Genomic DNA, 23,708 nt, shown 5'->3' with positions numbered 1-23,708 from the left:
TTTAATTGTATTTTTTTTTTTTTTTTTAACAGAGCCCCCACTGTCGTTTGCATGTTTGTCTATTCATCGTCTTTTCTCCCTGGGCGCCAAATACTTTTTTTTTTATCATCCTGCAGTAATATTTTCAACTCTTGATAGCATCCACCTGCTGGCTCTAAATAAACCCTTTGCATTTTTTTTCCCATAAAAAAAAATTTAATCTGTTCCTGCTCAAGATTGGGATAAGTAAATATTTTTGCTTCATTTAACAGATAAATGCGAACACGGTGAAAATATCTCAGAAGCTGTCAGCGATGCAGCGCGCGTTTACTGAGAAGTCGCCCTCGGCGTTTTAAGGCTTCATTCCCAACCATCGCCCGCCACGTTTTGCTCTTTCCTTTCTCAGTTTGCAACCATCGAGACCATTGTGACTTCTGTGTCGGACGAGTTCCCCAAATACTTGAGGAAGCACAAGCCGGTGTTCACGTTGGTGTGCTGCGCCGCCTTCTTCATCCTGGGATTTCCCATGATCACCGAGGTATCATGCGCATCCGATCTAAAAGTGTTTACGCGAGCCCTGTCGCATGTATGAGACGGTGTTAATAATGTATTTGTGTGTGTGTGTGTGTGTGTGATAGAATGGCATGTACATGCTGCAGTTGGTGGACACGTACGCAGCCTCCTACTCTTTGGTCATCATTGCCATCTTTGAACTTGTGGGGATTTCTTACCTCTATGGTGAGTAGTACAGTAATTCTGGCACTGAACATTTTGTTTTTCCCTCACGTTTTCTGGCATCATGAAAGGTCATGCTTTTTAAAAGGTCATGATTGGGTTTAAGAAAAGTGAGTAAAGTTGACGTGGGCAAGTTTGAGGGGGCGGGGGGGGGGGGGGGGGGGGGTGTCAAGCGGTAACTTCACTACACATTTGCAGTCTTTCGGTTTCTTTCTTGGAGCAGGAAGCTAACGGTTTTATTTGGCAGGATATGCTGAAGTGGGGGCATTTTTTTACTTTTTAGTTGATGTCTAAAAGGTCAGACCACATGACCGAGAAAATATTGGTGAAAGTTATTGCTCGTATTGTGTGGTGTACTCGAGGTTATACGTTTTTGGAATTTTTAAATTTGGTTTATTTTAATTAGTTTTCAGAGCTGTTTTGTTAGTATGTATTAGTTTAATATATATATATTTTTTTATGCTTACTGTTTTTTAAAAATTAGTTTTAGTATTAGTGTTGTTTTGTTTAGTTTGTTTTTCTGGCATTTCTTGTGTGCAAGAACACGACAGTAACTATAATGTAGTAAAAACAACCATCCACAATCCAAATGCAGGTACCGTATAACAGTCCGCATACTTTAAATTACAATAACTATTAAAATAATAATAACCGGGTACTAAACGGCTAAACTAGGATGATCTCGCATTCCTTCTTGCTTTTGCCAAGTGGATTTGTAGCCTGAATTCCTATTGTGTGTGTATATATATATATATATATATATATATTTTTTTTTTACAGTCACCTAGGAGTGATGCAATCTGGTAGTGTTTTTTATTTTTTTAATTGGCTGCTGCCAGATGACCATCGCTTCTTGACGACACACAGTAAAACTCCCAGACGAGCTGACCTTACTTTTTCAGACTGACGGCCGTGCTGTTATACTGAAATAAATGCAATTAGAGTCAACCCCCAAATACTCTTCATTGTCCCCAAAAAAGAAGACGAAAATCAAACATTTGTGCGATAATTTTAATTAGTTTTATAAATGTAAAACATAGTTTCAGTTAGTGTTTGTTTTTTAAAGCTTTTTCTTTTATTTTTGTTAGTGAAAATGTTTTTTCAATTTTCGCCGGTGATGCGTTCCAAGGACCCCCCCCCCCCCCCCCCCCCAAATTTTTTTTTTATAATTTGAATTTGCGCAAAGTAGAGGTGGACTTATTATTATTATTATTATTTGGGAGGGGTTTACACCTCTTTTAAGCCATTATGACGCATTCGCTGCCTTGGCCCAGCTATGTGTTGACGATGCACAAGGCTTTGTGATTGTAAATATTGAACAGGTTTAACAATGCTGGCCCGTTTTTCGAGCACATCTGTAGTCTATAGTCGGCTGGCCGGGGTTTTCATGCATTGATTTACACAAATAGATTTCTGTCTTTGTTCTTAAAACCCGGTTCCCGTGTCTCTCAATTCAAGTTGACAGAGTTGTTTATCGTTTTGTTCTCCGCCGCCCGTTCTTCGTTATCACACGAAGACCACATACCACAAGTTAATTGTTCAGGATAATAATGAAGAGATATCTGACGATACGGCCTTTGACCCTAAGTGAGGAAGAGGCCAATTGTATGTTCTGTATGTGTGTACATCTTTGTCTTTTAGCGTATGGGCGTCTCTCATCGAAGGTTGTAGTTAAATAAAGTGAAACTAAATGTTTATTTACAATCAGCACTGGGCTGGTCCTGATTCTTGTGGAGTGTGTTATTCTAATGTTGGCCACTAGATGTCTCTGTTGTCAAGCCAAGCATTTCCATGCACGCACAGCGCATAGGAAACTGTTCACCTGCACTTTGCCTGGCCATCAGATAGCATGATGTCACATTGACTGCCTCTTTATGCCACTCAGCATCATTTGTCAGACAGGAATGAAGCCACCTGCGCCATCCTGACAATGATGATACTCCCTGGCTTGGAATTTGTCGTCTCGTTTGGTGACTTTGTGCAATTTCTACTCTTTTTTTTTTTTTCATTTATTCATTTTCCTCCCTATGCAGGGCTGCAAAGGTTTTGCGAGGATATTGAAATGATGATTGGTTTCCAGCCCAATCGCTTCTGGAGACTTTGCTGGGCCTTTGTGACGCCAACCATTCTGACGGTGAAGCACGCTCGCGCGCACACACACAAACACTCACACACGACTTAAAAGTGTCCATTTTATTGCCTTTCAAGTTCCAATTTCCCTGCAACGCCAGGATGCAAAACGACTTATTTTACAAGTCTAAATTGTTTTTTGACAGCAGGTTTAAAGTAGGGTGACATCACTGTGGTGTATTTTTATGTTATTGTTTAAAATAGCCGCAGTTATTTTTGTCAAATTTGTCAAAATGCTAATTTTGCAGCACTTTTATATAAGCTAGCTCGAATCCATCCATTTATTTGCCCATGTTGTTCCACTTGGGCTTTTCAAGGTCACGGCTGAGCTAGAAACTAGCCACTATTTTTCCTTTTTAATTAAATGTGTATAGTGCACTTGAGTACGAGCTCCATTTCACCTCAGTGGGGAAAATGCCATTTTAATGTGTTCAATTGCATGCGACCTGGCAGATTGTGTCCAATGCCACAGCTTGCCTTCCTTTCAACGTTGGTCCACCAGACAGAATATATATTAGTAATTGTGCTGAAATTCGCTGTAGCACCAAAGCAGCGCTGACGATGACAAATGGCGCCACAGTCGGCTGGCTGGTCGTCATGCAGTTCCCATGAGAGATGCCGTTTTCTTGGGGAGCTCATCGATTCACACTAATTTATTTCTGTCTTTGTTCGTACTGCCCATTTCCCCAACTTCTTCATTTCCAGTCGAAAGGTTTATAGTTAGTGTAGTTTTATAGTTATTTTGCACACAGTTTCTATAGTATATCGGGGATAGTGTGAGTCAAGTCATTAATTACACTTTACAGTGCCTTTTCTTCAACTGGAGTTGGCCCAACACAATTGTAACAGAGGCAGGACAGTAGCTTAATGCTGAGCTCTCACATCGCTTGCCCTCTTGATGAAAAATAGATAAATGTACTGTATGTATTAAAGCCCAAGTGATATTGGATATTTTTACGACGATGACGATTTCAGGCAGAAAAAAAATACCAATTACAGATTATCGGCCAATTAATAATAATAAAAATGCATAAAATACATTTCCTTTTTTGGTCTCTTTTGTTTCCCAATCATAACATTGCTATTGAATAAAAACAATCGAAATTTTCTATAATCTTTTTTCCCATTTGTTCATATAATACATATTTTGTATAAAATACACAATACTAAAAGTAACTAAAGACAATGAAATATCTAGTGGCAGATCAAAATACATAGTTGTACAACTTCTTTTCAAGGAATACGGTAAAGTGAAAAGAATTCAACTGAATACAGCAGCACTTCAAGTAACATTTAGAAATTGCTACCATTTATTCAGTTTAGGCAACACAAGTTTGTCGTCTTGTTCTTTAGTTAATTTAATTCAACTGTAGTTTCTCAATCTGAACACTGGGTGGCACCCACGCCATGACAAATGAAAACTTCTGAAGAAGAAGGCCCGACATCACGTTGGATATTGTAGCACTGTTTGCTAAACTGTAAATTAAGTTAAAAAAAAGAAAGAAATACAAGACAAATACAAGTCAAATGTCCGGTGAAAGTCTCAGACAGACCCTCAGCCATTGTGAATCTCTTTTGGAGCGATCGAATGCTTTTATCTGAAGCTAGATGCTAATGGTAACGTGAACGCTAGTAGCAGCTGCTGTAAAACAATCAGTAAATATCAGCCGATGGCTGATTCATTTAAGGCTGATGTTAGAAAGCCATAATCAGCCGATTAACTAACTTTTAATAATAATATTCAAACAACACATTGCTTTCATTTTAACTTGTGTATAAAACTTAGGTGGAAGAACCCTGAATAGATAAACAGCTTTATGCGTCATGGTCTGCTCTCCACCAGTCTTTCATATTGTTGTTATGTGACTTTATGCTATTCCTGCTACAAGAATTCAAGCAGCTCAGTTTTGTTTGATAGCTCGCAAAAAAAACAGTGATGCAAAAAAAAATGTGTTACTTAATTTTTTAAAGACACTCTTCATTCTTGCTGCAATGGTAAGCTACCGCGTGTCGTTAAATGTGCCATTTGTTGATCCATGCAGGGCATCTTGATTCTGAGTCTTTCTCAGTGGAGCGTTATGACATACGAGGACTACACCTACCCCACCTGGTCGATGGTGATGGGCTGGCTAATGGTTATCTGCTCCGTCATCTGGATCCCCATCATGTTTGTCATCAAGATGTACCTCGCTCCCGGCACCTTAATTGAGGTAATCATTGAGACGGGCACTGTTGGCAAATCAGCAATCTGATGCTCATCAGCAGGGAAAAACATGCTGCCAGCTGAGTATTCACGTACGCTTTCTTTTGTCTAAAGGTCCCGTTTAATTACTGTTGAATATATAATTAGATTTTCTCTCACAACCTCTGTTTCTCAACCAGAAGAGCTTGTTCAAGGGTGAATCGGTTACATCATAAAACCTTTATTAACTTTACATATGGTTTTAAATATTTTCAACAACAATTTTTTTAAATTTTTATTGGATTTTATTAGGGAGGTCAGTTGTGAGCCTTTTCTCATTTACAATGCTCTACTGCTGTAAGCAAGGGCAGACTACCCCAAGGGCAAAAAATATTCATTACCGGTCACCGTGTACCCCCCCCCCCCCCCCCCCCCGGCGATGAAAGTAGTAAATCGGTGGATGTCGGTCGCGGTCACCCTCTGTCGACGAATAGGAGAGATTATTCACACTAAATATATTTTACACATGTCCGTAATTTTCTTGTTTATACTCATTCAAACCCAAAACGTGTAAAAAAAAAAAAAAAAGTAGTCCCTAAAACTTATTGTTTAAAAAAAAATGTAGTCCCTAAAACTTATTGTTAAAAAAAAAAAAAATTATGCTAGAGCATACAGAAGGCTTTGATGCAGCTTCTGACCTGAAGAAGTCGCTTAAAGCATTGGTAGTTATTATGAAAAACGGCCAGCAGGGAGCAGCAGAGTATAAGAGATCAGCCAAGGTCATGTTGCAACAAGCTCTTTTGCCCCCCAGTGTTTTCAAAAGGTTTGAGAATAATGATGAAACTTAGCTATATTCTAATGCTAATTGCTGCAAAACGGAAATAGATATAAATATACCGTTTTTCCTGATGAAAGAAGAGACCCTAATCTTTCTCTTGGAAGGTTCCATGTTTTGATAGCAATAGAACACAATATTGTGTGGGTCAGTCAAAATCCAGTAAAACAGCCAAGAGCAAAGGGGGTTGCTTCAGTGAAAATGGCTGTGAGCGAATGAGTTAATGTTATGTGTGCATTTGTCATGACTTATCATTTGTAAATATTCAATATTGCTTGTGAATAGTTAAATATGTATTTGTGGATCAGCGGTCACGCGCATCTATTTTTGCTATGATGTTGCAGTTTCAAGATAATCGCGCGCATAGTTTTTAGACATCCACGTGCCTAAAAGCACATCCCTCTTCCGACCACTAGGGGGCAGTGTAGCTGACTCCATTGAACAGAACAAGTCATCTCCCATTTTTTTCTGGAAAAATTGGAAATTGAAAACCAGAAATCTGATCTATTGTGTTTATCTAACACAAGTCGGGAAACAATACAACCGTGATTTGGTTCCTTTGAGCTCGCATTGCCGCGACACGGAATTCGTTCTTCTTCTTCTACTGCTATCTCTTTGGCTGCTGCAGTGGCGCATATGTTTGTGGAGCTGAAATACATCTGAAAGTCACGGCTATATTTGTGTGAATGATTTTTGAGACAAATCTCTCCTCGTATTGGGAAGAGGGCTGCCTTTAATTTGCGTTCTCCTCTCCTCCGATTATTATTAAATGGTAAGAATGGAAAACGTGTGCATCTCATAAGCCTGAGCTGCATCTCTAATAGGGACGAGGCTGACACCCTCGGGTGGGGGTGTGCAGCTCCAGTTGTAAATTTCTGCAGATATTATTTGGGGGGATGGTGGTGGTGAATATTTGCAGAGAGCCCCCCGCAACCCCCCCCCCCCCTACACCCGAGTGGCTCAATTTTTCTCCATAATTGAACATATATCAGGATAATTGGCACGCAAGTTCTCACCAACACAAGCAGGCATCATCATCATCATCATCATCTTTTGTGAGACGGAATAACGCAGGCAACCTGGTGTCTCTCCCCCCCCTGCAGCGCCTGAAACTGGTTTGTTCGCCTCAGCCCGACTGGGGTCCCTTCCTGATGAAGCACCGCGGAGAACGTTACAAGAACATGATCGACCCACTGGGAACCAACTCGCTCGGCCTCAAACTGCCCCCGACGGACTTCCAGCTCAGTTCCTTTTAGTAACAGCAGCCTCTGGAGAGCTCTAACCTTGGGCTGGGGTGTCAGAAAGAGGAACCCTTACCCCCCCCCCCCCCTCCCACTTTTGTGATTCATCACCCTCTCCGTTTGTCTTCCTCTCTTTTTCCCTATTCACTCTTCTCTCAGGGAGGAGGGCCGCCCAGGTGGAATCATCTCCGTTGTTGCTGCTTTGTTCTCAGCTGATAAGTCTATCTCCCCCCCCCCACCCCCACCCCCACCAACCCCACTCATGACGACGACTGATTTCACCACAACCTTCGTGGGAACTCGGATTCTTTGTGACCTATTGTCATTAACGGACAGAGCTGCAATCTGCAATACCTTAGCTGCTCCCTATGGAGTCATACGTCTGTGGCTGTGTGTGCGTGTGTGTGCGTGTGCGCTTGCAACCATATTTATGTGGGAAAAATAATGAATTCAGCACAAGCAGGACAGGAAAAAAAATCATGAGTGACAAGAGACAATGGTTTGAAAAAATTGGCCAGGATCCGTGTTTTTTATTTTTATTTTTTCTCTCCCCAACACCATGTATGCTAATATATTGGCAGTACAATTATCACGGCTGCCCCTTAATATTTACAAAAGCAACAATATGCGTTTCTTTAAGTTGACTTTGTACGTCCGCAGCGCGTATTCATAGTAGCCGCTGCTTTGTGGAGATTAGAAAATCAGGAATTTGTGCCTCCATTGCGATCGCCGTTTTTAGATGTTTGTCGGTGACCACGGGGACTCTTTGCGAGGGTCGATGACGACATACTGTATTTATCTGATCTCTATATATACACACACACACACAAGTCATGCCAATCTGCCCTTTAGTTAATGTTAAAGAAGCCATTGAACCTTTTTAAAGCTCGACAACTCAGCCTGATAGTCACTCTGTGCATCTGTTTAGTGTATTTATTGCAGTAGGCTATTGTATGTGTTGTGAATTGAATAGCCATTTGTGAAAACATCACAACGTGAATCGCATTAATAGGCTCACTCACAAAAGAGGATGAAGATATATATTGATTAGTGGTTCTTAACCTTGTTAGCGATACTGAACCCCACCGGCTCAAAATGGTCGTTCGCGTCTGCCACTTTGAACGACAAACGCCACAACTTGAGCAATGATTGATAATAACCGACCGACAAGACTTTTCACGGTACAAATGACGGCGGCCGCAGCTGCTAAGTTGCTAGCGTACCTAAATAACACTGCTAACTTCGATGGCATTTTGACCACACATAAAGGAGAAATAAATCCGGATTGTACAAACTTGTAAAGCCTTTGTATGACCGGCAACAGGGGGGTAATTCCACGTTATCAGCCGCCGCCAAGTTGAAAACAAACAAACAAACCTTCCAACACGTCCACCTCGCGCATTTTTATATCATGTCCTTTTCAGTATTCTTGGGCGGAAAGTTGACGGATAAATGCTAGTTTTCGCCCTCCACGTGCTCAGAGGAAGTCACGTGACGACAGGATCTCTATTCGCTGAATCCTTCATCTTAAAATGAAACCCAGGGGTCAGCAGATGCAATGAAAACAGTAAAGGCCCCAGAATTGAAACCTGTGGAACGCCATACATTCCGTCGACTTAGTATAAAGGGGATTACATCACATAACGTACCATCACAACAGCTACGAGTCGGCGCCACAGATAGGCTAAGCGGGGAGTATCAGCACGAATCATTTGAGTCAGGTGTGACCTCCGCCGAACATTTTAGACCGGCTCACCAAACCCCTGGAGTTCAATCGAACCCAGGTTAAGAACCACTGATATAAAAATAAAAAAAATATATAAATAGTTAGTACATATATAAAATGTGCCATATCTGTAGCTTCCAGCAGAAGAGTGAAGCTCGCTTGACAGATTGGATGTGTGCGTGTTTTTGTTTAGCGACGTGCAAAGTGTCGGTTTCGCGCGTTGTCGTCGTCACGCTTGGCGCAGCTGTTACGTGTGGCCCGGCGTTAAGCCAGAAAAAGGCTTCCTCACTTCCCTGGATGTGAATTTGTCTGTTATATGAGATCGCTCCGGAGACCTCTTTTGCCATCTCAGACGAATGCGTCCCGCTTCGCTGTATGTCCTCTCGAAAACAGGGTCTCAGGTATTCAAAATGCCATCAAATGACTCCGCGAGTTGGAGGGACGACGAGATTGGCTGCAGTGGAACAGCCTCACGGGAGCGTTTCCTCAATATTTCGACAGATCCAAAGCAATGGGAAACATTTCTTGCCGCGGTCGCCGTAGCACACGGTTGACTCTCGTCGAAATCCAGTCTGGTTGCCGTGCGTGTTTGGGCCACGGGCGGCATTATTGCAAGTAGGCATGTTTCTCTTTTCTGGGAACAAATTATAAGCTATACAGAGTTGATGTAAATGTAGCTGATAAGGCTCACTTTGCAGTCTCTTTAAATGCAACGTGTTTGAAACGGCGGGGCTAGCTTGCCACCCTGTGGGCGAAAAGCAATTCAGAGGCTGTTAGCCGTTTTTGTGGTTGAGTGTTCAGCAATAACTGTTGCTCAGAGATGGGAAAGTACCTGATTCCCAAAAGCCATGCCTACTTGTGTGAATTTAGAACACATTTTATTGAGATTGTGAATCCGACTAACTAAGCTAGCTAACTGGTAAATAGCTAGCTTACTAGACAATAGCTTGCTTACTCCAGAGTGTTGCTTTTATTGAGCGCTCGCGTATTTAGCTTGAGTCATGCAAATGTGACGTGTGTATCCCCCGTGTGAGCGTGTTTGCCTTAGTGTTAGTTTTTTTTTCTAATCAGATGTTTGCAGGGCAGTAGGAGTTTAGGGTGACCAGATTTTCAAAATTAAAAACGGGACACTACAATTTTGCTAGGAAATAATTGTCACCAGGAACTTTTTATGAAACATTGAATCACTAGTGGTTGCTTAAGCTAATGCTAAATGCTATCTTGGTTGACAGTTTCAACAGCGCTAAACACGTCAATGCACTCGCCATTATCGAACCTTTTTTTGCTCCGTCCCGGCAGATATGAGAAGCTGACTGCTGTTGACCTTGCCAGGAAAGCTCAGCAGGTCTGATCGGCGAGCATGGATTCGGGAAGTGGTTCTTGTTCCGGTATGACGAAAACGTGCATGTTAGCGATTAGGGTTTAGTTAGTTAAATTAGTCGTAGGAATCACTCTTACGGTGTGACAGACATATAGTAAACAATTTGGCTTGCTAACTAAAAAAAAAGAGGAAAAAAAAGGGCCTGGCAAAATCCGCCGCGAAGTGGGACGTTTGGTCACCCTAGCAGGACCGCAAAGATGTGCAGGAATACCCGAACCCTTTCCCAAAATGCCCGAAAGCCTGCAACTCTAAACGAAAATGGGTTTAAGGATAACCAACCCACAAAGTTGATCTTGGGGATGTCGTGGATTTAAAAACCTTTGTGTGCCCTAAACTGTATTATAATGGGTTAAAGGGCAACAACAATAATAACCGTGTCCTTGTGTTTCACGTCCTCTGCTTTTTGTTTCGAGGAGGGAGAGGAAGCGCTAAATCCATACGGCACTAAAAAGCTTGCATGCGCAGTTTGTGTTGCTCAACTCGGTGTCCATTTCTAGTGACTTCTTTCTCACTCAGTATGTAAATGTCAATGCATGACGCGTGAGCTTTCCTGTTCACGCGAGACAGAAGTTGTCAGCGGATGAAGAAACAAAAACGTATTTCATCATTTGAACTCATAAATAACTTTGCCTGCAAGTCAACTTTTTGGCAGTAACCAAAGAAGAACAAATCGAAATGTAAAGAAGAAGAAGAAGAAGAAAAAAAAAAAAGATCATGTGATTTGTGTGTTAGGAGGTTTAGCTACTGCCATACATGTTCCATGCAGTATATCTTGGTGTTTGCCAATACGTTACAAAAACATCTTCAGGTAACCATTGGCCTTATAGATGTCTTCTACTAGTCCAATATCGTATGTATTTCAGATAGAATCACCACAGAAAAGCTTATTGTCCGTCTCATATGGTATCGGTATTCCTATTGTTATGTATTTACGTGTCCGTTTGGCACTTTACTGTGTGTGACCTATGACTGCATAGGTACAATTTCTAATTACTTGAGTAATGTCATCCATTTTTGTGTGTTCTCTGTGGAGGCACAGCTGCCTACGGATATAGATATGTGCCTCCGACATGACATCGTTTGATTTAGGAATAGAGTAGATATATATGAAAATATAAAGATATATGTTTTAGAGTTGGTGTAAGATATTAAAAAAAAAGATATAATTATAAAATATATATATGTGAAATGCATTTATTTTCACTCGTCATCGATCTTTGAGGCCCTACCTCCAATTTTGTATTTATGTATAAAAATGCAATTGGATAATAGTATCTTTGCCAATAATATATCGCTATTATACCATGAAATGTATACTCTATGATCAATAAACGTTATTTTCCTTCTTGCCTATTTGCTTGTTTTGAACTATGCCCACTTGAATAAAGAGCGGCCTGATCCGGAGCTGTCGTCTTAACGGCGCATCTGAAGTTCTTCGCGACGGGATGAAAAGAAAGCATTCTGGGCAATCCCGATCAAAGACAAAAGATGAAACGTGTCGACACTCCCGCAGGCTAGTAAGTATTTGTGCCGCTTCCATGCTTGACTTGTTGCCCAATACTTGCATTTTTATGTCAGACTTTACAGCAAGTCTGAGCTGCTCCCTCCAACGATTCCAATAACGGCGCTTGTCATACCAAAACGTATTGAAATGGTTTAGTTGGGTTACAGCGGAAAAAAATGAAAAACGACCAATCGTGGCTCACCTGTTTCCTGGAACTGAGCCATGATTGTTTTTTTATCTGAGCAACTGTCACGTCATTTTCAGTCGACAGCAAGAGGCAAAATGGCCGCCCCCCGGCACTGTCGGTATTCATGTAAACTGCAGTCAAATAGTTACCGTTTTGTCAAATATTGGATCACCATTTATATTGCTTACATAGCCGAACAGTGTGCACCATTTTGGCATTAATATCCAAGGCGACCAAACCACGAGTAAATGTAATGCGCGAGCGAGATTAAGGGGGAAATAAATGTCACCACTAGGGGTCAGCGTTGATACAGGAAACGAGTGTTATCTCGTCTTTGAGCTGTTAAATTGAAATCTCTCTGTTGCTCATCAGTTTGAAGAAGTCTGATGATTAGATTTCACCTCCATTAAATATTAATACTGGCGTTCCCAGACCAATAGTATTATTGAAACTATATACTTGAATCATAAACAGCACATTGATTACTTTTCAGTGGTCTCTACAATAGTCGACTGATCTTGCGGTTTAGGAACGCAATGGATTTTGAACATGCTCAAAATGCTCCAGGAAACTGATAGAACGTGTCGCACTTGATTTGTCGTCTTATCACTGTTTGCTCTTTATCACTAAGAAACGCAGAATTTCCTACAAAAAAGCCACCATAGTCAATAAGGTGCAAGTTATGTTCATGTTATCGGTGGCAAGAGTACTCGGACTCCTTACCGAAGTAGAAGTACAAATTAGGGATGCACCGAAATGAAAATGGTCGGCCGAAACCGAAAATGAAAAATGCTTGGCTGTTTAATTCAATTTAATTCTTTATTTTTATTTTTTTGCTTGCGTCACTACAACCTATTTCGGCCATATTCTTTTCGGCTTTAATTTTATTTCGGCCCAAAATTTCCGGTGGCCGAATATTCGGTGCATCACTAGTACAAATACTAAAAAATTAACAAGTAGGGTGGTAGGGTTACTTTAAAAATATATTCTGATAAATTTACTAGCTATCCGTAAAAAATAAAATAAAAAATAAATTGTAATGTCGTGAGCAATGTAACTTGATTTAATTTCATTGAAAAGGAAAAACATGCAGTACCCGAGACTTGACATGGTATTTTATTTCATTCATTTATTTATTTAATTTGTGGCCACAATGCTGTATAAATCTCGAAACTGAAGAATCTGTAAAAATGATTACCATCTTATATTTCAAAAGATCAGCGACATTTCACAGTCTCAGAATGACATCACAAGTATTGAAAACAACGTGGCAACCACAATAGAAGTTGAAACAATTCGTGTTTTGTTTTGAGTCCTACTCGCCAGCACCGAGCGGTACGCGGTACCACCGTGCGGTCCTGTTCACACAAATGGTTTGTATCAAATCAGATCTGGGAGCTCGATAGCGTCATTTGCAAGTGCTCAGATTGGATTTGGTGCATTCACACGTCAGCCCTCTGACCCTATCTCCATGGGTTGCTATGGTAACGACACAGGCATCGGTACCAAGGCTGGTGAAGAAGTATGAGCTGTAAAAAAACAAACAAAAAAAAAAAACACACACATCTAAATGTAAAATAAGCTTGCTGCGTGTTCCCTTATTTAATTTTGCAATTCTTTTGTTATGAAGGAGCGGTTTGGAACGCGCTCCTCGCTGCGTTCAAGTTGACTAATAAACAAATGCTGCGGTGGTGTTTTGAGTTGCCTTCAAAGCGGACAACAAAAGGTTTGGAGAGCAACAAAGAGATTTGAGGCTTTATTTAATCAACCAGCGTGGCATGGCGAAAATCCCATTTGTGACGAGCAGTGGGAAAAATATTCCACAAATGATCTGCAGACATTTCTGCTCATCAATTGATTACTAACCTGGCAATTGACAATTTTCAATACTTTATAACCACTCCTTGCAGGGTTGTGAGCATTACAAAAAAAAAAGAAGCAGCTGAATTTCCGTTTGATTTATTGGGTCTTTGTTAAAATCAGCACTGATGAAATAATATCCTTGAAAGAGTCTCGTAAACAAACCAAAAAAAGCTCATGCTCTACAAATTTGACAAAAGTGATTAAATTGTAATTATTTAACAAGGTGCTGTATTTTGATGCTACCCAAGTAGACTAAACTCTATCCAAAGAAAAAAGAAAAAAAATCACTAATGTTGCTTATTTTTGTAGGAGAGACGCGGACTGAATCCTTTCTAATAAATCAAATGTACGCGATCTTTTCATAACGTCATATTTATTGCGACATATCATATCCCAATGCAGCTTGCCCACGTGCTTAATACCTTTTTATATCCGCGACATCTTAAAGAGATGTCAAATTAGAACATTTGACACCAGTTTGTTTTTTTATTAAAAATAAAGATAAGCTCAGTGGAAGAAGCCACATTCAATTGGAAAAGAACTTCCAGTTGTTAGCAGTGTCCATTTTTCGCTGGCTAAAGAGGCATCTACAAAATAGACAAAAAAACAACATTGTGTTCCCTCTTTCTAGTAAGGTGAAATAAAGCAGGACTTTCCTCCTTTGTAAGGATGTGAAAAGAGTCGACGATCATTTTGGAGTCTGTCAGTCAAAAAATACGGAAACTGTGTTTTGAGAGACAAGCTCACCCTTCTCGGTAATAGTGATGTGTGTGCGTGTGTGTGTGCGTGTGCGTGCGTGTGTGTGTGTGTGTGTGTGGCCTTGTTTTTTTTCACATAGTGGGGCCAACATTTCACAGAGTTGTGGGGCCCACCCGTCCATGTGGGGCCATTTTGCTGGGCCCCACAAGTTTAGACCTCTCTTTGAGGGTCAAGACATGGTTAGAGAGTTTAGGTTGGAATTGGGTTATGGTTGAGGTTAGGGTAAGGAATTTTTGATGGTTGGGGTTAGGGGGTGGGGCTAGGAAATGCATTATGTCAATGAGATGGCCCCACAAAGATAGTAAAACAAACCTGTGTGTGTGTGTGTTCAATTTCAATTTTGTGACTGTATTGGTTTGATAAGAATTGAAGTCTAAAGGCTTATAAGTCTGTGTTAATTAAAAATGACTTTTTTAAAGTATGGATATTTTTATTTATTTTTTGGTTAAGTTCTTGTTTTATTAAATAGAGAGAATTCCTCTGGTTTAAATGAGTAAAAATGGTAGTTAAAATATCTGTATTTTTTGCAAGGGCTCTGGTCCCAAAAAGTTTAAGAACCCCACCTGATTCCTGAATGATGATTATTATTATTATTAGAATAATCAATACGGATGGATGGGAAGAAAATTGTCGAGACCACAAAAACTGCCCGCCAAAAAGTCTCAAAACAGGGGCAATGCGATTAACTGAGTAATTGATAGAACAATAGATAGAATAGTCAAGTCTAAAAATATTTTTTGGTGACAGCCCTAATTATTAATAATAATTGACAAACATTTACGTGAATACACTGATCGGATAATGTTAACGATTTCTCACAATAAATCTCTTCCATTGTTCACATTTGCAAATGATAATTGATACAACATAGCTAGATAATCACTGGTGAGTTATTGCTATTGGCAAAAGGTCGCGGGCGGGCACCATGTTGGTGACCCCTGATATAGATTTTGTGCCTTGCCCGAATCATAGAAACAGAAATGTTAACACTTGACTAATCGGGTAAATCAGAAAATATGTTAAAGTAGCGTTCAGGACCCGTTTAGCTTAATTCATTTACTTGCGTCTTATTTTACTAAAAAAAAATCACATTTTATTAACTCATTCACTGCCATTGACGGTTATAGACGTCCAAAAATCATTTTAACCATTTCTATTAGTTAAAAAAAAATAAAATCCACTTTTGTTAGCAAGAGTATGAAAACCTCAAAAAAAATGTTTACATTTACAACAGATATTAAATTTGTGATTAATCGTGAGTTAACTATTGAAGTCATGCGATTAATTACAATTACACATTTTTATTGCCTGACGCTCCTAATTTTTAATAATTTTTTCTTTAAAGAAATTTTTTTTTTTTTTTTTTAAATGTCTAGGTTTTCATACTCTTGTTAACAAAAGTGGAAAAAACATGTTAAACTAATATAAATAATTAAAATGAATTGTTGACGTTTATAGGCGTCAATGGCAGTGAATGAGTTAATTTACGCATGCATGTGTTGCACTTTAAATTCCATCCAAAATCTCTTCTGAGTGAAAGTGCTTTGTGTTTGTACAGCTCATGTATACACATGAGCCCTTCTATGTACATAATAAATTGCGCGGCTTGTCTTTATTTTTATTTTTACGGGCAAATAGTTGCAGATTACATTAATGAGGACTCATTCCAGTTAATCGGATGTCGACACATCTCAATGGGCGCTTTATCACTTGGCTTTATGGTCGGAGCGCAGCGAAAGCCCTCTTTTGTCACATTGTGTGCCAGGACTGAGAGCGATAACATCCCATTTCCAATTCCCCGCTGCCCGAGGCTTTACTGAGGTGTGCGTCCCGTTCCAAAGAATTAGTGCCTGTTTATTGTGCTCTGGCAATGAGCAGGAACAACAGAGCCGGAGTAATCAATGACCTTGCTTTCCAGAACGATAGATGTGAGCGAGGGCATTTATCCGACGGCTTGTTCGATCAACTTGATTTACGCTTATAGATGTAATTGACGCCGCTGAATTTTTAACCTGTTTCTATCCTATGCACAAAAGTCAAGGTCTCGGTTATCGTTCCTATCCTTCTCCATACACCTTCTCGATATCATCTGTCTTGGTTATCGGAACGACGACACCCGACCAATGGGAGAATAATCGCCTCTCTCATGTTTTGCGGGTTCTAGATTTACAGTCAGCGACTCGCATACTTACTTTAAATCCCTTTCAATTGCGTATGACATCAATGTGACTTTATTTATCCCAGAAGGAAATGTTCAATGCTTGAAATAAAAAAAAATTGTGGAGCAATTTTGCACATCAATGACATGTGAAGTGTAATTTTCTAATTTTGAGGAGCTTTTTTTTTTTTTTACAGCAAGTAGCAAGCAAGTGTTTTATTAACTCATTCACTGCTATAGACGTCAAAAATTCATTTAAACTATTTATTAGTTTCACGTTTTTTTCCCTCAGTTTTGTTAACAGTATGAAAAGCTAGAACATTTGTTTACTGTACATTTAGAACAGATATAAAATTAGTGATTAATCATGAGTTAACTAGTGAAGTCATGTGATTAATTACAATTAAAAAATGTAATCGCCTGATGCTCCTAATAAAAAAGAAGAAGAAAAGGTTATTAAAAATTAGGGGTGTCAGATGATTCAAATTTTTTATTGTAATTAATCGCATGACTTCAATTGTTAACTCAAGATTAATCACAAATTTGATATCTGTTCTAAATGTACAATAAAAAAATTCTAGGTTTTCATACTCTTGTTAACAAAAGTGGGGGAAAAAATGTTAAACTAATAGAAATAGCTCAAATGAATTTTTGACGTCTATAGCCGTCAATGGCAGTGAATGAGTTAAAGACGCATTATGCCATTTAAAAGGGTAATATTAAAGCTTTTTCAACATCACGCATGCTCCACCAATGCCCAGATGAGTACGAAGAGCTTTAAAATTATGATAATATAATGACCAAACAATTTGTTTTCTTTATTATAATTTTTCAAATTCAGTTTTTCTATAAAAGTGCACTTAATTCCGGTGTTAAACACGCTAACCGTGCCAATGTTAGCTTAGCAATTAGCATGGCTTCTCCATCTTTTTGCATCATCCCCTTCATTAGAATGATACTTGTCAGAAATGGAGGTGATGATTACTGATTTAGTACTAACTCCACAACGTGTTTCGGCGCACTAGTAGCCGGCCGAAGCCCGTTGCTAGCTAGCTGCTACGTGGGCCCAACCGAGCCTGGAAATCCAGACTCACTTGCGGCTTTGCCGAAGAGTCTATCGGTCGCGTTTCTGAGGCGGGGCAAACCTGAGCTAACAGACAGTGGAATGAACCAATGAGCGAAGAGCGGACGTAACGTCAGAAAAGCGACAGGGTAAAAATCCAACATGGCTACTATTTTCGTTGTTGCGGGAAAAACTTGAGGATTCATGGTGTCATGAGTCACTCTTTTAATATTCGCTCATGAAGATGGCGTCACGCAAATAGACGAATTTGATTGGCTGGCCTGTTATTCGGCCGGCGCCAAATCTCTGTTTATGGACGCTTGTCCACACCCACTTTCTTTTCCAAGAAAGTGGGTGTGGCTTGCCAGGCTACAAGTTGCAAAGCGAAAACGCTTATTTCCAGCTTTAGTGTTAAAAAATCAACATCGTAGCGGCGGTGTGTGAAATGTTTCATGATATTGTTCGGCGTTATCCTGTCAAGAACATAATCTCTTTTCACTCATCACTGATAACATTTTAATGAACTCAAATCGACTGTATGTCTGCGTCAGCACAAAAGTGTGCGAGCGAATAGAGGGCAACATCTGCTCGCTGAATTATGGCTCTTTGATTTGTCCCGAGTCCAGATGGCCTATCACGCTTTCATGGTTTCACACGGCAAACGCTACAGTAACTAATGACGTTAGGTTTCCGAGCCAGTGACAGGAATTTTTCACGAGGACAAACTCGAGCCCCGATGAGTGGACATCTGCGGCAACAGCACAATGTCCGGCCTCCTGTTGTACTGTTCCCGGAACTCCAAAACATAAATTGTGCTGACAAAGACACATCAAAGCACAAACGTAACTTCCTAGGAAGTATCGGCACTTGCATTCTTTCTAATGTCCGGAGGGGACCAGCCCCAATTGTTGGTTAAGGCAATTCATTCAGGGGCTTAGAAGTGCACTTCGTAGACCACCAGAGAAAGCAGTGGGGGGGGGGGGGGGGGGGATGGGATGGGGTTTGTCTTGTCAGCTATAGCTTATTTGAGGAAAACGTCAACGATCCATAAAAAAGGTTTGAGTTTGAGCATTTGGAGCTGCTATTAACTCGTTCACTGCCATCAATTCATTTAAAAAAAGATTATTAAAAATTAGGGGCAAGAGACGATTAATTTTTTTTTAAATTGTAATTAATCGCATGACTTCACTAGTTAACTCACGATTAAACACACATTTTATATCTGTTCGAAATTTTTTCCGTCTTCAATTCCGCTTATCCGGGGTCGGGTCGCGGGGGCAGCAGCTTTAGCAGGGAAGCCCAGACTTCCCTCTCCCTAGCCACTTCAGCCAGCTCCTCCGATGGGATCCCAAGGTGTTCCCAGGCCAGCCGTGAGACGTAGTCTCTGTTCTGTTCGAAATGTACAATAAAAAAAATCTTGGTTTTCATACTCTTGTTAACAAAACGGGAAACAATTTTAAACTAATAGAAATGGTTTAAATGAATTATTGACGTTTATAGCCGTCAACGGCAGTGAATGAATAAAAAAAAGAAAGAAGAAAATATAAAAAATTCGGGGCGTCAGGCGATTAAAGTTTTTAATCTTAATTAATCGCATAACTTCACTCGTTAACTTGCCATTGATCACACATTTCATATCTGTTTTAAATGTACAATTAAAAAAATATAGGTTTTCATACTTTTGTTAACTCTTTGACTGCCAGACGTTTTCAGAAAAGGGATGCCGCCAGTGCCAGCCGATTTAAGCATTTTGACTGATTTTCAAGGTCCACAGAAAATGTTCTGTTTGGACTATGGAAACACACGTACTACCAAATGAAAGATTGGACTTTCATCTTTCATCAGAAAAAAAGAGTTTGTTTCTACCTTATTCCGTTCTTTAGTAATCAACAATAGAAAATGGTTAGTTTGACCCAATTTCGCCTGTGTTGGACCAAAATACGGAGAAATCAAGCTTTTAGTGAAACGATATTATTTCATGCATTCTAGTGAATTTGACACTTCTTTTTGTCCATGAATGATGCCACAAACACCTAAATAGTGCTTTACTTCTATAAAACACTACCACCAAGAATGAAAAAGTGTTTTTTGATAGCAAAATACGTTTATTTACATTCAACAGTGTAACAATTTGACAACAATTTGGCAAACTATTTACAAATGTGTGCAACTGTGGTGCTATTTACAAATATGTGGATGTTTCAACGACAGTTTTTCTTTTTGTAACACTCTCCTGCGTGCAAAGAGACGCAACAGCATTTGCACAACAGATTGCCTCTTCGCGTGCGCCACTTTCTTGCCGGCCGTTTTTTTCCGGGGAATAGCAAGTATATACTGCAGTGTGTCATCAAGTCTAATATCAGGATCATGCTACGGTTACGTTACGGTGGTGTTACGTCTCGCTTCCCCGTGTCCTTCAGTTGCTATACCGGGTTGGTAGGAGATGTTCTGATCCATTTTATCCACTCCATTCATGGTGGCATCGTAGTCCAGAAACAGTGTCTTCTCCGTGATCAGACTGTACCCGCTCCTCCGATGAATATGCATTGGACTCGGGGTACTCTTCATTGTCCGATCGAATGTCCGCTTGTGCAGCTCCGCGTTTTCCGGCCTTAGCAGCGCTAGCCGCGCTAGCCGCGCTTTGCCGGTGGGGCTTACTACGTGTTCATAACAGTCACGTTGGCGTAGAGCTCGGAGTCATCTTCATCATCATCATCAATCTGCATTGGTCGATGCCAACTCTCCATCGCCCGATCGAATGTCCGATTGTGTAGAAGTACCCGGCCGGCTATTGTGCGCGTTTTCCGGCCTTAGCAGCGCTAGCCGCGCTAGCCGCGCTTACCGGTGAGGCTTACTACGTGTTCATAACAGTCACGCCAAAGCTTCCAACTTTGGCGTAGAGCTCGTTGTCATCATCATCGTTGACATCAATGCGCTTTTTAGTATTGATTGATGCTTTCCGTCTTTGAAAAAAATGCTCAAGCTGAGCTGCTTGTAACCGGTTGCTTGGTCAAGCCATTGTGGCTTGGATCAGCCATTGTCTCCTCAACACTCTAGCTCCGCCTCACGTCTTCTACTGACGCCCACGGTGGGCGGCCCATCCAACCTTGTGCAAAGAGAGTCATCGCTGCCCTCTAGGGGCAAAAACGAGTCTTTGACTAATCAGATCAGCCTGATACTTTCAGCACAGCTGCCCAAGGCTTTCCTGCACCCGTTTTTGAAAAAAAAAAAAAAAAAAAACATAGGGGACGTCTTTTAACGTCCTCGGCGCCCTTCCCTAGGTTTATGCTAAACGTTTTATAACGTTTATGGCAGTCAAAGAGTTAACAAAAGTAGGAAAACATTTTTAACTAATAGAAAAAGCTCAAATGAATTTTTGACGTTTATAGCCGTCAATGGCAGTGAATGAGTTAACAACGAAGGTTTAAGAGCACAATATCACATTGAACGTGCTTCTTGTGCCTCTCTTACACAAGCCCACACAATAAAGCTGCTTTGAATCAACAATTTCATTGACTGAGTCGCTTCATGAAGGACAGAGGTGTCAAACTCCGGTCCTCCACTGCAGGTTTCCGAGGTTTCCCTCTTTCAACACAAGCTGATTCCAATCAGCAGGATCGTTATATCAGGTTCATGCAGAGCTTGCTGATGAGCTGATCATTAGGGGTGGGAATCTTTGAATGTATCACGATTCGATTCCGATTTTTGGGCCTGCGATTCGATTCAGAATCCATTTTCGATTAAGGGCGATTTTTGATTCAAAATGATTTGATTGACAATGATTTTTGCTTCAATCTATAGATGTGCAAGGAATTGTAATAATCTGCTCCAGTCTGACTCGCTAATGCTAATTAGCGCGCTACTCGCGGCACTTTTATCACTCAAAAGAACGGCACCGCACTGCAAAAACAAAAAAAACTTTTATTGGAATAACTTGGTCGTGACTTTTTCCTTCTACTCTCTAATGTGGCTACAACTTAACAGCGTATTAGACCGCGTGGAACCACACTGCCCCTAAGTGGCCAAATTGGGTACAACATGAACAGCGCTCCAAATAAAGGCACGCACAGACAAAGGCAAGACAGTATAAAATAATTTAAACAAAATCGATTTTGGGACATTTAAAAGTGAGAATCGATTTTTTGGGCACACCCCTACTGATCATATATCAGATGTGTTGGAGAAGGGAAACATCCAAACCCTCCAGGGCCGGAGTTTGACACCTATGATGTAGTGACACATGCTTAAGGCCAAAGATAGTTCTTGTCACAATAGAACTGTAATAAAACTAAAAAACACATTTCAAAGGTGGGAAGAGTTATTGGAAAAATGAGAAACTTCACGGAGGGAAAAAAAAACCTCTCTCTTGAGCTGTGCTTCACTACAATAGTTATTTCTGTCAAATTGCAGCACCACTTGTTATAGAGCGGGTCGTTGCTGTAGCCTCGCAGCTGTATTTTCAGCTGTGTTCATCTTACAACTAACAGCGTGCTGCTGACTCGCGCAGGACAAGCCCCGGAGAAGCTGCTCAAGTATGGAGAAACTCAGAAAAGCGCGTCTGGGACCGCCGCGCACTCCAGGCTACGCTGCGCATCTGATACACTCGCGTAATTCTAATTAAACAAGCTACAAGGCTGGAAGACAGAAACCAATTTTGTCAATGTCATATTGACTCAATGATTGCATTTTACGGAGTCTTTTGTGGGGGGAGGAGGGGGGGGGGCAAAGTGCTTGTGGATGTAGACATCAATCAAATATTAACTCATTCACTGCCATTGACGGCTATAGACGTTAAAAATGCATTTGAACTATTTCTATTAGTTTAACATTTTTTCCCACTTTTGTTAACAAGAGTATGAAAACCTAGATTTTTTTTATTGTATTAGAACAGATATACAATTTGTGATTAATCGTGAGTTAACTAGTGAAGTCATGCAATTAATTACGATTAAAAATGGTAATCGCCTCACGGCCCTAATTTTTAATAATCTTTTCTTAATTTTTTTTTAAAGATAAAAAATTGGAAAAAAAATAATTACAATTATTTAATTTATTTAAAAAAATATATATATTATTAAAAATTAGGGGTGTCAGGTGATTCATATTTTTTATCGTAATTAATCGCATAACTTCACTAGTTAACTCACGATTAATCATAAATTTGATATCTGTTCTAAATGTACAAAAACAAATCTAGGTTTTCATACACTTGTTAACAAGTGGAAAAAAAAAGTTAAACCAATAGAAATAGAATTTATGACGTTTATAGCCATCAATGACAGTGAATGAGTTAATTTACACATGCATGTGTTGCACTTGAATTCCATCCAAAATCTCTTCTCGCTAGATTAACCTGTCAAATAAAAAAAAAACAATGACCAACATATTTGTGAATGGGCTGTAGCAAGTGTTCACTCCCACGACGGCACCAAATAAGAGCCCTACGTCTTCGAAATTCAACTTGTCATCATCTCTAAATCACCCTCAGAGAGTCTTAATATTTTTCTTGCGTCATTGGTGCATATCAAAAAGTCAAAAGATGCTAAACAATGTGAAACATAATTACTGCAAGTTTAATCATCCATATGGATTTTGAACAACCGCGCCTCCATACCATATCGCTACCTTGAACCCACCCAGGTGAACTCTTGATGATGTTGAGCCCCACAGCAGTGAACACAAATGTCAGCGAGATTAACAGTGTTATTGGCGTGGCGTGGGTGCAGCTTTCCAAAGCCAAGGGCCAAGCTGAGAGCTGAGATGCATCGCTCAGGAAGATAATTCACAGACGCCACGTGACTCAACAGAGCGGCCGGGATGGAGGAATCTCTCATTTCTTCTCCAAGCGCACATTCTCTACACACAGATGCACACCGCTAGCGCGCACGCTCATACATAAATTATCACACAGAGCTCAGAGAGGCAGGCTACAAACAGTGGCGTGCAGTTGTGAACACACATCACT

General features: G+C 40.3%; 1 protein-coding gene across 2 annotated transcripts in view; it reads left to right on the top strand.

Moving 5' to 3' along the window:
- Positions 1 to 22,405, top strand: part of slc6a5 (solute carrier family 6 member 5) — a 32,547-nt gene extending 10,142 nt beyond the window's left edge. Inside the window, exons 12-17 of one of the 2 annotated variants that reach the window (XM_086071425.1) lie at positions 386 to 517; positions 618 to 717; positions 2,748 to 2,848; positions 4,887 to 5,054; positions 11,598 to 11,726; positions 22,251 to 22,405. In XM_086071425.1, coding sequence (XP_085927551.1) covers positions 386 to 517; positions 618 to 717; positions 2,748 to 2,848; positions 4,887 to 5,054; positions 11,598 to 11,726; positions 22,251 to 22,364 — 744 coding nt within the window. In that variant the 3' untranslated portion in view covers positions 22,365 to 22,405. Of the gene's footprint in view, positions 1 to 385; positions 518 to 617; positions 718 to 2,747; positions 2,849 to 4,886; positions 5,055 to 6,964; positions 10,336 to 11,597; positions 11,727 to 22,250 lie in introns of those variants that run through there. The other variant, XM_086071426.1, reaches the window with a different exon arrangement.
- The last annotated feature ends 1,303 nt before the right edge of the window (positions 22,406 to 23,708 follow it).

Source organism: Leptonotus elevatus, chromosome 3, assembly GCF_054856555.1.
Source record: "Leptonotus elevatus isolate MCC_2025b chromosome 3, RoL_Lele_1.0, whole genome shotgun sequence".
Taxonomy (NCBI): Eukaryota; Metazoa; Chordata; class Actinopteri; order Syngnathiformes; family Syngnathidae; genus Leptonotus; species Leptonotus elevatus.
The sequence above is the reverse complement of the archived record's forward strand: the minus strand, read 5'-3'. Positions and strand labels throughout refer to the sequence as shown.